This window comes from Equus caballus, chromosome 5 (genome assembly GCF_041296265.1).
Source record: "Equus caballus isolate H_3958 breed thoroughbred chromosome 5, TB-T2T, whole genome shotgun sequence".
Taxonomy (NCBI): domain Eukaryota; kingdom Metazoa; phylum Chordata; class Mammalia; order Perissodactyla; family Equidae; genus Equus; species Equus caballus.
Genome location: NC_091688.1, coordinates 65,621,951 through 65,637,308, shown reverse-complemented (window position 1 = coordinate 65,637,308; position 15,358 = coordinate 65,621,951). Strand labels below are relative to the sequence as shown.

The window sequence follows — 15,358 nt, the reverse complement described above, 5'->3', positions numbered from 1 at the left end:
CATCCGGCTGAAACATCCTGACACATCCATCCTGTCACAGGGTCAGCCTCCCTAATGCCACCAGAACACTGAAGATCTGAAAGCTTACAGGTTACCCCTCCCTCTTCCTGACAAAGCTAGGACAGCACTGCCACCGTATGCCTCAGGATCTTCCTCTTTCTGGGCTTCTACCTTCCAATTTGCCATTCTTCCATTCTTCAGATAATGTAAATACGCTAAGTCAAGTTAATGTCACCTCTGTCAACTCTGTCACGTACACTCAGGTCCCAGAGCCCTTCTGTTGCTGTAGATGACTTTAGCTATCTCTGCGTGGCTCGTTTATATGCTGATTTCACAGTGTGATTCTGTGAAGGCAATCTTACTTCCTTCACTTCCAAGTTCCTGGGAGACGACTCACTCACCGTACCTCCCTCCTATCAACAGCAGTTTGGACCAGGGGCCAGGACTGTGAGGATGTTGGAAGTAATTCTTCTGGAATGCAAATGAGGCTGAAGAAGGTTTTCTTACTCATCACCTACCTCTCTTTCAACTGGGCTTTTTGGATTCAGAGCCTCAAATGGCTGCAGCCTGACTAGAAGAACTAGTCACCTACTTGATTGGTTCTTTTCAAACCGTCTATCACGATAGTGGTAAAACTTCCTATCAGTTTGAAGCACTTCAAATCCTTGTCTCTTCTGCTTCCCTCTTCATGAAAAGCTACTGAACTTTCCATTGATTCTCAAAAGGAGTTACAGCTTTAGCACTGCATTAGTCTGCTTTGGAAGATCAGTGTTTATTTTCGAGATCTCCGTCATGCTGACTTCCTTAAGCCTAACTATGTCCCCCTTAGCCTTTTTCTTGATGGTAGGATTAGTAAAATTGAGGGAAAAAAAGAAGAAGAAGAAAATAACGCATTACGTAATTCTACTAGGTTCTCATCCCCCTAATTGCAGCAAAATTCCTTTAAAACAAACATTAAAATAAGTATTTGAGTGGGGAGGGCTGGTTGAGGAGGGAGTAACTGCACAAGTGCCTACAAGCTGAGCCCCTTCTTCTTCTGATACACGGAGCCCTTGGGCTTACTCAACGTGTATGTGTGTCTCCAACTGAAGGGGCATTTCTATTCCAGAAGAAGCAACAGCACTAAAACCGTATATCATGTACTGCAGAACCTTCGCTTAAAGCTCATGCATGCCTGTGCCTCATTTCCTCAGTGCAAGTTTAGCAAGGTCTCAGTAGACAGGGATTAGGAATTACGTGCTAAAAAGAGGCCAACCTGGACAAGGCGCTTGCTTCTCTTTGTGCCTTCAATTTCCTCTTCTGTAAAATGGAAGGGCTGAATAAGATTATTTCTTAACTCTCAGCTCTCAATTTTTTATTACTATTTCTGAATTAGTTTATCTGGTTATCTTCCTTCCTTTCTATCTACTCATCCTCTATTTATCTTTCCTAAGTATTTTTGAGGTTGTTTCCAAGGTGGATTTAAACTAATGAAGCTTATATTTCAGAGTCCCTCACTCAACTCTTTCTAAATTAAAAAAAAAAATCTATTTCATAGCTAGTCTTATATTTTAATGTTGATATTCTAGCTCTTAAAGAGAGCTCTCAGATTTGTGTATGTTTTAGGCCCAACAAAATCTGCATTTGCCCCTGGGTGGCTTAGGAAAAAAGACAAATACAAATAAGAGTATCTAGATAGGAATCTAAAAGGAAGATGTGAAAAAAAGAATAGAAAAAAATGAGCCAAACATTAAATGTTTACCCAGTTGAGCATCACGCTGAACTCTGAGCCTCTGCATTTCCTGGAAGGCAAAGTGGTGAGAGGCATCTGTATATCTTATAGCTCTCACTACCAGAATGGAGGAAATATTCAAAGAGAACAGAAATGTTTATTAATACTGAATTCTGAGAAATGTCTAAGTGGAACATTTTATAGGCGACAAGATCATCTTATGACCAAAAGTGATGTTTTCTCTATGATAGAAACCTTCTTGGAAACAGGGGATAAAGTTTTCCTCAAATATACATGGAGCAACTCTTCTGTACTGGGCATTGTCCAGGGTAGATACTAAAGAGACAGAAGGGACAAGACATGGTGCTTGTCCCCTTAGAACTCTCAGACAAACACACGAACAATCATAAAAATAAGTTGCTAAGTTGCTCGTGGAGGCCTGGACAAAGAGGTGTGCCATCACAAAGAAGAGAGTGGCTAATTCGCATGAGGGAAATGGAGAGGGAAGGGAAGAAATAACTTCTGCACTCAACTTTAAAGGTAAAAATATTCTTTACAAAATAGTTGTCACTTCACAGGGAATTTTTAAAAACTGCCAACATGTGCCCAGACAATTTTCCTGAACATAATCTGACTCTCATTCCTGGGGCTTTTGGGCACTGTCCCTGTTGTTAAATGGAATTGCATTCATTGGAATTGGATTCGTTTCTTACAGACTCGAGAGAAACCTGTCTTTCATGAAATGAATTGTTACCTTCCTGTCTTACTTCCTTAAGCATTTGAGAGATTTCTCATGACTTACTCATAGCCTTTTTAATGGACATAATGGGTTTATTAAATTCTTTACTTGTCTGTAGAGAACCAAATGCAAGGTGTTTGGAAATTGCAATAAGAAACATTAGGAAAAAAATAACAAATGAAAATGGACATCCTTTGGTGTTCAGATATTTTCAACCTCAAAAATGTTTATTCCAATGAGCAGTTTAAAAATCTTTTCTAAGCAATTCCTATTTTACAGCAATGGAATAGAAAGTGACTCACCTGGCAGAACCTCAAAAAATTGTAAGCCACAAAATGAGGGAGAGCCTAAATTTTAAGCATCCAAATGTTAGGTAAAAGAAAATATCTTCATGAGGAAAATAGGATCTCATAATGGCCTTGCTCGGTGAGGTTCGTATAGCTGCAGTGAACGTTTGTCCCTTGTCCTGGCCTCCCCAAAGGAATGGAAACATTTCTGCATCTTTCTAAAGTAGTCAGCTGCAGCAAGTACCGCACCAAAAAGTCTTGCAAGTTTGCTCTCCACTGTGTCTGGCCAAACACCCTGAGAACTTCGCCTTGTATTATGCATGGCCCTCTAATTCCCTGGAAGTTTGAAAACAGATGAAAAGTCTCTTCCTGCCTCCTAACTTCCATTCTCTTTGACGGGTTCCCAAAGGCAAGCAGTTCCTTGCAGTGGAGCAGGATTTTCCAGCGTGGGGAAATTTGGAGCTCCTGTAATTGATACTAAAATTATGATGCTGCCATTGTACCTCCCTCAACAGGGGACTTTCAAAGGAAAAAAAATAATAAAGATTCAGTACCAAGTCACTCTCACGCCATGGCAAAGGTGGTCTTCTGAAGTGTCAGGTCAGGAATTCAGCAGTCCTTTGTGGAAATCGCGTTCGGCTTGAAATTCAGTTCACAGGACAGAGTTAAAACATGGAAATGGAAATTTAGGTTTCCAGTTTTGGTTGATCAGTGATCAGTGATTAAGCTGAAGCACCATAAACTCTGTGCATTTAAAATTAAGAGGTTTTGAATGTATCTAATAACTGCAAATAAGATTTCATTCCTTCCAAGGTTTTTTAAAAATCATGGTAAGCTTTAATTCCTCCTCCGCTCCCTATTAAGAAATGGGGAAATAGCTCTTGGTTTGAAAGCATATAAAGCTAGAAATCTCTGAGTAAGCTGCAACAATTAGTTAAAATAAGCAGAGGTCAGTTGTTCAAAGATAAACACTAAAATAGAAGTTTAATGATTCCTACATTTACCACCTGTTAGTCCACTTCAACGATGTGGAGAATAAGTCTGAGCAGCTCATTAACAGCTATCATTTATTGTCTATGTACCATGTGTTAGACGTTTTTATGGATTCTCTCATTCAATCCTCACAGTAGCCTGAAGTGGTAGAAATTATTGGCCCCTTTTCAGATGAGGAAACAGGCATAAAGAGGTTGGAAACTTACCTGAAGTCGCCCCACTAGCCAGTTGCAAAGCAGGACTCTTACTCAATTCTGGCGGATTCCCATCCCATGCTCTCACCCACACCACTACCCATGGAGCAGAGGAGTAAATATAAATCTCTGACTTTTAATTAGCAATATCTATCATGCTGTTGCTTGCTTGATGAACCAACCGTATCAATAATAGTAATCATAGCAAAGACAGATATAGCACATACTACCAGCCAAGCAATGCTTTGAGCGTGTTACATATATTAATTTGTGTAATCCTTGCAACAACCCTCAGAGGTAGAAAACTGAGCCACTGAGAGCATAAGCAGCTTGCCCCAAGGTCACACTGTCTGGATACCCAGGCATCCTGGCTCCCTGATCGTGGCTAAGAGTTTTCATCTGAGTACAGGCTAAATTCCTGTCCATATTTATACCAAGTCAAGTTGCATTCTAAAATGGTTCCACCACCTTAGCACAATTTGTAAATTAAAATAGAATCTGAAAAATCAATGAAGTCCATGATCAATATGAACAACCTGGTGTATTCTTTAATTATTCTGCTCAATTAAGTTTCTATTAGAGTTTAATCCACATGTCTGACGAGTAAAAGAGGACTAAAAGTGATAGTTATGTGAAATTAATCAAATAAAGTGCCAAATGACTCTCAACAGCTAACACATGCATCTCATAGCATATTTAAAGAGATCTATTTCATATGTGGATCCACTCGTACAGGTCCACACAGTGTATATTTGGCACTCGGTGCCCAGAACATAAGACTAAGTTAGTATCTATTTTGAACCACTTACAAATGTTAATTAACCTCATAGGCAAGCAGAAAATGATTGATGTTATGAAGCTGTCTTGAACCAGCTGTTGAAGTGCAGCATTCATTTCCCAACTCTGATGAGTTCAGGAGTTCTAGAATGAAAGCAAAATGGTTTCGATGGGTGGATATATAGTTTGGTTTTTTTCTGTGCTTGTTTCTTTGTGATCTGAATGTTATCAAGTGTTAAGTTTCTCAGGTTTTTGTATTAAGTTAAAGATGTCATGTACTGATAAATGTCTAACAGCTCTTCTTTATTGTTTTCTTTCTCTCCAGGTATCCCCAGTATTTCCAGTATTGGTAGTAAGTAAAACAACCACCAAACTAAGTCTAGGCTAGCTTTGCTCTGTTGTTCAGCTCCTCAGATCTATTTTCCCAGTGTCCATTTCTGATGTTAGAGAGTATTTTCTTGGTGAATTGAATTGTTGTGTTTGCTCTCTGCACAGATACAGTAGTTATCTGTGTATAACTCCTCTGTGGATATGGCAGTGCCACAGCTTTCCTGTCTACTTTTGATCACTGAAGGCTATCTTTACAGAGGTGCAATTACTTAGGTAACCATAGCTCATTTAGCAAAAATATAAACAGTCCTATTTACCTATACTTAGAAAGCAACAAACAAATTGATCTCTCTCCCTAGGACTGGATATGGATTTCTACCATAATTTAGAAAAGCAGAGAATGAATGCCAATGAATGCTTTAGACATATTCATTAGAACTCAAGGAAAACGCCATGAAACCAGGGGGAGGGAATTTTATTAATGCATTCAACTTTAGTCTGTGTGAAGGCCTGAAAGAGACAGGTTTGTGATCATTCATCTTTCCGAAGAAATGAAGGTAAAAAATATTCAATATGTTCATTTCTCCCTCCTAAAATACAGTGATCCATGTTTTCCTGACTACTTAGGTTTAAGTTTAATAGGGAAGGGGCATAAAAAGTAGATGTAGAATTTAGGAGTCAGGCTACTAGAAATCCCTGCAAGAAAGCTTTTAGTAGAAATAGAAGCAATTGGAAGAGAAATCCGTCTTCAGCCCTCTGTGGAATACTTCTCCAGGACTATGGCAAAGAGCATTCTCCCAGCTATCATGGGAGAACCAGACCATAGCTCCCTCTTTACATGTAAAACAATGACACTCCAACACCAAGCCTGAAGTGCCCCATAAGTTTTCAGAGCAGAATCTCACATATTTTTATATATTACACCCTTTCTCTCTGATGGCTAAAACCTTTGCACAGCTGCTGAATAAGTGATTCAAAATAAAGTACTGAGGAAGCCGAGATTATGCACTGTAGGTGAAGAGAAGAATTTTCACTGTGGTCTCATCCCTCACCAGCTTCGCCATAGGCACTGTGCCACGCAGGACGATCTCAGCGTAAACTGCAGCCGTTGAAGCATTGCAATACCAACATCCATCTAAAAAGTAATACTCTGATGATTTGCATAGAACAACTTCCTGCTTCTTATAAATGCACAATCAGGTCCTTCGATTTATAAATCAACCCAGTTTACTTAAGCTTGTGAACAGACCCAAACATGGATTTGTTAAGCACTAGATGTCTTAAATGCCATGAAAATTGGCTTCTTAAGTAGAAGTAGTATTCACATACATTTAGAAACCAGCCTGATGCTACAGCATCCTGTCTGTAATCTTGTTGAAAAGGCCTCAGTGCTACAAACTTGCAAATGAAAACCTTCAGCTCTAATAGTCTAATTTTTCTGCTTTACTATCTCCCTTGGCGTTTGCCTAACTGTATGTATACCCCACAATGTGCTCCTTTCAGGCCTTGACAATCGCATTTCACATGCATTTTAGAGCAAAAGGGAGGTAAATGGAAGCAAGCTGAGACGGATTATTGAGGCTGCTATGGTGATCTGGCCTGTCAAAAGTTTCAGAAATGGATGGATGGAAAGTAGCTCTTTGGCGTTGGGATGTGTTTCTGTTTGGAGTGTCAGTCGTGTGTTGCATGGACTCTCTGACTGTACTGCCCACTTGACATCTCATTCGACCGCCTCCACCACATACCCCATCTCTGAGCATCAGCAGATGTTGACCTTTTATGCACTGAATCGGGAAATTCCAGTTTTGTTTTGCTTTGTTATATTTTGAATTCAGTGGTGACCTGAAAGGATGCATTGTTGTGCCTTTGGAAAATGTACTAACCTTTATTATCAGGAAGGTAGGAAAATTTAACTCCTATTACCTAATACTTAACCAAACCCTCTAACAAATAAAGCAGTAGTTTGTACCCCACCTTCATTACACCTTTGGCTGTTCTGCTTGGAGTGCAATAGGTCTTTCCTCGGATTTCTCCAGCAAACAGGATGATGTAAGAGCTTCCAGGGGACATCCAACATCACACATGACTAGCTTGCCTATTGCCTGGCTTTAAGGTCAAGAGACAGGATAAAACCATCAAACATGACTGTATCTTCTAGGCTGCTTTCACGGCATTTGCACGTTCCTTCTTTGTGGGCTCATAAGGTGCTCGTTGTGTGCACTAGTGGATTCCTTTCCTCTCCAAAGGGCAAGAATTCACACGTACATGACTCACTACCTGTTCTAGAGGGCACAGGAATGGGGTTTCCAACGTACGAGCCAAAGAAGAGGGAGCTGCTTGGATCTGTAACTAAGCTGAAGTGTTTGCCAGGGCTTTTCCCTTTATCCCAAAGAATGAATCAATGAACATAATTCCACCAGGTATATAGGAAGATGCTGTTATAACAGATGTAAGACCCACGAGACTCCCATCATCAAAGTGTATGTCAAGGAAAATGAATGATGTATATTATCGATGTAAATTATTGATGTATGTAACCATAAGTTCACATACATACGCTATATACACAGTGACTAAAGATTTTGGAGCCCTAGTCGATTTCAGTATAGATCTCAAACTGTCAACGCCTGTATTGAGGTTCAAATGCATGGACAGAGTGATCATCCTTTCCGATCATCTGCTAAAAATGTTTTTGAAACAAATTTCCCATTAAGGTCATTTCTACCTGCTGTTGTCCGTTTATTAGCAAATAGGTTTCCCAGTCATCCCAAAGGTACTTGACTTAACACTCAGTCATTTTGGTGTGCTTTGGCCATGGCTGAAAAAATACTGATGATATCGTCAGCAATTAATGAATCCCAAAATAGATCTGTAGCCATTTGAGCCTTATGATCTCTGTTTTTACTTTATCTAATGTGGTAGTAATTCATTCAGGTTTCATTTTTTTTTAATAAAATGTATTACAAGTAAACAGTCACAATTTTATCCAAGTGAACATTTGTTGATGCTGATGATCCAAATTAGTAGTTGCTTTGGTGTGGGTGTTTTTGTTATAGTGATAAACTAATCATTACCTTCTAACATATATTATCTGATCCTTACTCCTGAAAAGCAAATGATTTCACTAATTATGTTAAACAGTGTATTATAAAGAATGTAATTAGAACAGCAAGAATTGGCCTAATGTGTAAATAGCTTTGTGTGGATGATTTTTCACTTAAAAAAACAGATGACGGATGAGTCAGAGGTTAAAGGCAGACCATCCACTGAAATGAAAGATCACATCAAGAAGGTCCATTTCAAAAAACTTGCAATGTTTAAATAAATAGAAAATTTCCTAGAATAGCAACAAAAGAAAAGAGGGATGTAAACATTTTGTGAACTTAACTATATATTACTTCCTTAAATTACTTTCAAGTGACTGATCCGATGGTATAGGAAGCATAGAAGATTGGTGGAGGTGTTTGGCTGTCCCTCCTTTCCAACTTAATTCAATTTGAAACAATAGCTCACTTAAGGGAAATATCCTATTCTCCTCTTTTCTCTTCTAATGAGCACTGCCTTCATCACAGAGTTAAAAATTCATCTCTAATTTTATTTAATTGGCAAGACTATTAAACAAGGGAAGTGCTACCTGCAGGGATCCATCAGCCTGTTGAGAAAGCCCAGAGATGTTTTCATACTTGAAAATATTTGATGCCAGTTGGAGATCTTGTAAAAGTTGTTTTCCATACAGCATCCAAATATTTTTGTTCAGTACAGATTTACTGTAGAAACCTGGATCGTGAGGAAAATAACAAGGTTAATCATTTCTCCACCCAAGGGTTATTAGTAATCGTGTTCATGCTATCCAGAGAGCTGCAGTGTTTGTTTGTTTTTCCCTTTGCTTTAATACTCCTAAATCCCCCAAATAAAAGTTTCATTTGAATTGCCCTTTAACTAATTAGGTTTTATATAATGAGGGAAAAAAATGATCAGGCTGGTGTAGCTGTATGGCAAATTGCATGGTGTGCTACATTAATTTTGAACTGTTTGCTGATGTTCCAGAAGGAAAGCTAAGGTCCCAGGTGAAATGCCTTTGGGACGTTGTTATATCATGTACCCAGTATCCTCATCACAGATCCATTTCATATTTGTGTTAACTAGCATTTCACATTCATGAAACCCTTGTGTTTATCCTAAAATTGAATGAACATTAGGACATAGCTGCTTCTTTAATCCTGAAGAATAAATCAAATAGTCCAGTGAAGGAGGGGGAAATCTCCCTTACCTAGAAGAAAAGAAATCCAAGAAGTTTAGCAATCTTTGTTAACAACAATTGCCCACCTTGAGCAAATTGACTTTTTTCATGTATTAACCTCTTCTCAAGTGAATTTAGAATATCAAGCCACTTTTTAGGTCTGAGCTGATGTCTGTACCTTTGCTGTCATCTCTATGTGGTGGCTTCTTGAAATTCTCGGCTTAAACAAAGATTTGCCATCATATCTGGAAGATCCGATGATGAATCTTGAAACATGTGAACTCCCGCACTAATAGTGTGGGTATCACCGAAGTCTTCTTGGAGTATCAATAGGGGGATGGCCAACTAACTGCTCCACTTCCCGGGGACTGTTAGACAGAGTTTCTGCAAGGAATTGGAGGGAGGTGTTCCCACAGGTCTACAGAATTCCATTTTACAAATGGTGAATCTGAAGCCCAGAGTTGCCGAGTAACTCGCCCAAGGTAACACTGCCAGGAAACCTGTCTGACTCCCAAAGCAAACACTCATAACATTATACCAACTGGAAGAGGTTAGAAAGAAGAATTCTCAATTTATTGACTCCTGCCCCAGACTCTTTCCAATTCACTGCACTGCCCCTTAGACCTATTGATCCCTGAATTGACTCATTTCTGTGCAGGAAACTTTAGTGTCCTGGAGAAAAACGGAAGTTCATTTTCTAGTACCTCACTGTGTTGTGAACAAAAGTTACAAGCATCATGTTTGAGGAAAGGGGATCGGAGACTGTGAAGCTCCCGCGCGTTAAAATAAGGCCTTCCTCTAGCACCCGGCATCCTCCGGATGCTGAGAAAGAGGGATGTATAGATGTCAAATACATTACAGAACATGGGACCATTTGTGAAATTAGCTATTCAAATTGTGAAACATGCTTGTACATGTTCTGTGACAGTAAAAATCCTAATTTTTTTCTTTATTGAGATAGTCGCTTATAGCCAGATAAAGTTCTGTGTGCCATCTCAAGGACAGACTAACCACGATCACATTAAACTGTATCTTCTCCACCAGTTTAATGATGCTGTATGTCTGAGAGTAGGCAGCTCTCTGTGAAGATGGTAAGATTACCTCCACGGCCCGAGGGATTCTTTCTGGAGAGCTGTTGGGTTTTCTATAGATTCTTTTCTAGGCACCATTAGTGTTGTTTCCAGATCCCCTGAGGAATAACAGCAATAACTGTATAAACCAAAAGGGACCCTATGACTTTGTCTCCACCTGATATTTTCTTCGGACACTCCTGGAATAAGGATGTTTAATGAAGGCTCACTAACGTCCTCTCAGCAGTGGCTTTTCATGTCCATGGTGGCACCCTGTTACCCGCCATATTTTAGAACCAAAAAATTATGTAAAAATTACTGTTTTTAGGAAATTTAAAGAGCACTCATCCAATATCATCATTTTACAAATAAGGCAACTGAGGCTTAAATGAATTATCTGTGCCATCTGGATATTGGTCAAGGCAGGATTCCAGCTCAATGTTCAATTTCCAAACTAGCACTCTTTACATTCTGCCATGATGTTAGAATTTGCCTTCTCACTTAATTAAATTGCTAAAGTGTGAAATACTACATAGTAGACTATTCTAGAAAAAAAAAAAGATGGGAAAGTGTAGTCACAATTTACTCTGCTTTTAAAGGGTGTCCACAAAGTGAGTTGAAAGCTGCCTACGATTCATGCAAAGTGAATGCCACGTATGATGGAAGACAACTTAATATTCTAAAACAACCCTACCTCTAGAGCTTTCTCCAGGCAAATAAAATGTTTTTAGCCTTTTGCTTAAAGCTTGCTTTTCAATTTGATACCCTATGGCATCAGCAACAGACGGTCAAGGTTAGCAATTCTAGCACAGTTCTCTCCAACTTGGAGTGCAGAGTTTTCCTTGGGGCACAGAAAAAAAACTTTCTTCCAAATCCTCATTTGTTGATGAGAATGTCAGGTTTTCTGATTCATGAAAATGAATTTCAAGTGCCACAACAAATTGCCACATATCAGTTTTCTGAGTTCTCTTCTTAACGAAAAAAAAATTCAGATAAGATACAAAATTGATTCATAGTCTAAACTACTACATTTCTAATCTTAAAGAAACCTGGAAATTAACATCTTTAAATGTTAAAAATCAAACCTTTTCCACAGTATTTCAAAATAATCTCTCTTGCTTTTGGAACAATAGTATTAATTGATGTAGGGATTTATTCCCTAAAGTAAGCTGTATCTTAGGTGAGCTTTTTTACCCATCACAGTCACTCACCTTGGGAACAATTAAGATTGCAAAAAATAGGGGGAGCTCATTATTTTCTCTACTTCAATTCAGTAAGAACCGTTTATGCTATAGTAATCAGATTTTTATTACAACAACCACCACAAAGAGAATAATAAAAGCTAACGTGTTGAATGCTCACTAGAATGACAAGCAAATATTAACTCATTTAGTCTTGACAACAACCAGCAGATAGTGTCATCGTCCCCATTTTACAGAAGAGAAAGCTTAGACATGGAGAAGTTAAGGAACTTGTCCAAGTGATAGAATTGGGATACAAATCCAGCCCAAGTTCTATTTACATGCAACATATCTTAAATAAATTTCCCCTAAATAAAAATCTTCTGGGCTTGCCATAGATACAATTTGAAAATTCAACAGTGACAATAGAGTAATAGCAGCCAATGGGCATCTCAGATGTTTTGTTTCTTTTTAAAGGAGACAGTTGTGGAATATGTGATTGCAGTCTCCATACTGCCAGAGCCAAAGTCTTTGGAATCCAGTCTAGGAGATCATGAAGATGAGTTCAGTCCATTTTCTAAGATGTATGGAGTCAGGATCCTTAAGAAGAAGGGATTTCCATAAAAGGCCATTCTAGAATGATTGGCCATCTGCAATCCCATTGAACACACATGGTGATCCCTCCCCTCACCCCAATAATAATTTCTCAACTCCACTTTGGGATTCACTATGACAGTCAAAAAGTCCACAGGCAAAACATGCAGCAATAATTTTCCCTTCACACAGAGAACTCTCAATCCCCTAGATTCTTCAAAAAGCTTGTGCCTCATCCCAACAGGCTTCATCCTTCCACAAACTTTAGTGTGACCCTGCTAGGCCAGGAGAAAACCAGTGGAATGATGGAACTTAACACCTGAGAGAAACCTTAGAGATCTTTTAGTCCAGCATCTTTATCTTACTGATAACGAAACTGAAGTCCAAAGAAATTAGCAGCCAGACAGCTCTTCAGTAGCACAACTGGGACCAGACCCCTTGTCTTCTGACTCCCAGTGCCCTTTGCCTTGGGACAAACTATCACTCTGAGACCTTCATATTGACCCAAAGATATTCCCTGGTTAATTCATGAAAGAATGAAATTAATAAATTCTGCAACAGTTCACCCAAAGAGGCAATACCAATTCTTTTGATGTATTATAGGGTGTTTTTTTCTATTTGCAATTTCTAACTACGCAAAACAAGTGGCCCACTGGCTAAAAATTCTCAGAGGCTTCATGTTATTCGAAGACCTTCATTGGAATTGGATATGAAAACATAGAATTTGTCTCAATTATGCTATTAATATAGCCTCCGATGTGCCTAATTTACTTCTGGGAATATTTACATGGTGCCAGGATCTTAGAGTCACTAGAGTAGCCAGACAGTAACTGGCTAACCTTAGGTTGTTTTTCGCTTGCCCTGCAATTTTAAAACAAAATAAATTTTTTTTTCTTTTTTTTAAGATTTTATTTTTTCCTTTTTCTCCCCAAAGCCCCCCGGTACATAGTTGTGTATTCTTCGTTGTGGGTTCCTCTAGTTGTGGCATGTGGGACGCTGCCTCAGCGTGGTCTGACGAGCAGTGCCATGTCCGCGCCCAGGATTCGAACCGACGAAACACTGGGCTGCCTGCAGTGGAGCGCGCGAACTTAACCACTCGGCCACGGGGCCAGCCCCCAAAAAAACAAAATAAATTTTTAAAAAATTAAGATGAGATATTAAATTAAAAATCTCATGATGGCCAAATATTAAAACATGTATGCACAGACATATGCTATAGTAGCTTAGGGGCCATAAATTTCAATATCTTTTTTCTTTTTGGACATTTTTCCTCTCAAGGAAAAGACATAGCACAGAAAATTTTGTCCCACTGGACATATGTCTAGATTAGATTAGTATTTCCACATGATAACTGCTGGTGGTTCTGAGTTTTAGTTGGTCTGAAAGGTTAGGAATCCCACATAATGAAAATTATTTGGGAAAAAATGTCTAATTATATTCCCTGGTGAATACAAGAGCTACCCTCCTCCAAACCCCGAGAAACCATCTTAAGTATACAATACAAAAGAAAATTATATTCTAGGTAGGGATCAGATTGAGACTGAGGTGTCTATATTGATAATTCCAAGCAAGTCAAGTAGTTAACAATCCAAAAGTAGAATGACCTACATTAATTTTTTATACATGTAGGAAGATCCTTAAAATGGAAACTGAGCAGCCTGGGGAAAAAGCATAAAACGCTAAGAGAAGAATACACTAAAATATATGTGTAAACAAATATTTAATAATATTGGAATATGGAATAAAGTTTAAATTATGAAGTTAATTTTCAAACCTCACTTCAAAATTGATTTAGTCTAAAATTTTTGTCTTTATTTAAATTTCTTAGCAAAGCTTATTAACAAGACAGTCATATTACTTTTATTTCATCAAGATAAACAAGTCACTGAATACTTAACATTAAATTTACAAACATCACCCCCACTAATGACCTGTATTTGCCTCTCCTACACAAAAAAGGTGGAGAGAACCATTTCAACAAATTAAAATTTTCTTAATTTGGTGCTAATCATATAAATAAATATATTTTCTATATAAAACCATGACAATGGTCTGAAACTTTTTCTAAATAAATAATGTCTAGAAATCATATTAATTCCCTTAAAATACAAATTTATAGTTTTTCAAAAGTGATCATCACAGTTCAAGTAGGTTTATTCTGTCAATTCAATCTCACCTCATTACCAAAATGCTCATGGGAAAAGCAACACTCAGTCAATTACTTGCATATTTTGCATCATGTTAACAAATAAATATTTATTTAGTAACATCTGGATGCAGGTGGAAAATCATTATATTCTTTTCTTCATTCACAAATTTGGACAGATACAGCAAATCAATATTAAGATTTATTTTGCTTTTGTGTGTGTACACACACACACACAGCAATGGTAGGTCAACTTTTCTAACAGATATTAGAAAACCAAAATCTAGTGAAAGTTCCATGTCTTGCAAGAATGTTATTTGCTATAATCTAATTATGGGGAAAACAATCTGATAATACCTGTTTACAGTAGCCTAGCCACTTGATATCAATTACTCAATTATTAGATACTTACTGAGGCCTTCTGCAAGGCTTTGCCCTTCCTCAAAGAGATCCAATCTAATTACAGAGACGAGAAATAGACCTATGAAATTTAAACTAGCAATATTAAAACTTATGCCTATCCACATATCAATGAGAAATCAGGAGCACAGACAGTAACATGCTACAAGGAGTTTAGAGGCAAGAGCTCTCCTAGCAGACTTGGGTGGGCCCAAAGGACCACACAGGAGATGTGTTTTTGAGCTGATCTCAGTAGATGGTAGATTTGAGGCATGAAATGACTACTTTAATTGTTATGGCCTGTGCACCTGAGCAAAAATTGTTTTAAAGCATCCAGTCCTAAAGCTGGCTTCCTCCTGCTTTTCCAGAGTCATTTTATTTATACTAGTGAATCTAAAAAAGAAATAGCATCAATTCTTAAATTAATACTGCTTATAATTATTTCTGAATTGGAACTAATAACTCTAGAAACATATTTTGAGGTGAAAACATACACACGCCCATACATACAAACCTTAGATATGATCAGAAGCATCTTAGACTGTTCTCCTTAAGCCAGAATCACCAGTAATCTCTCTCTTTCTTTCTCTGAGAAATTGCATAAGTAAAAATAGGAAATAAATCCACCTCTTTGCAAAGATAATGGCTCACATTTAAAACATACCCCAAAGAATCTCTCATGAAAGACTAATGCAAC

The 15,358-nt window shown here is 38.1% G+C and overlaps 1 protein-coding gene across 14 annotated transcripts in view; it reads left to right on the top strand.

The window, feature by feature from the left end:
- Window positions 1-15,358, top strand: part of NTNG1 (netrin G1) — a 310,207-nt gene that overhangs the window by 233,729 nt on the left and 61,120 nt on the right. For all 14 annotated transcript variants that reach the window (XM_070267261.1, XM_070267252.1, XM_070267259.1 and 11 more), the window contains exon 5: window positions 5,027-5,053. In XM_070267261.1, coding sequence (XP_070123362.1) covers window positions 5,027-5,053 — 27 coding nt within the window. The remainder of the gene's footprint in view (window positions 1-5,026; window positions 5,054-15,358) is intronic.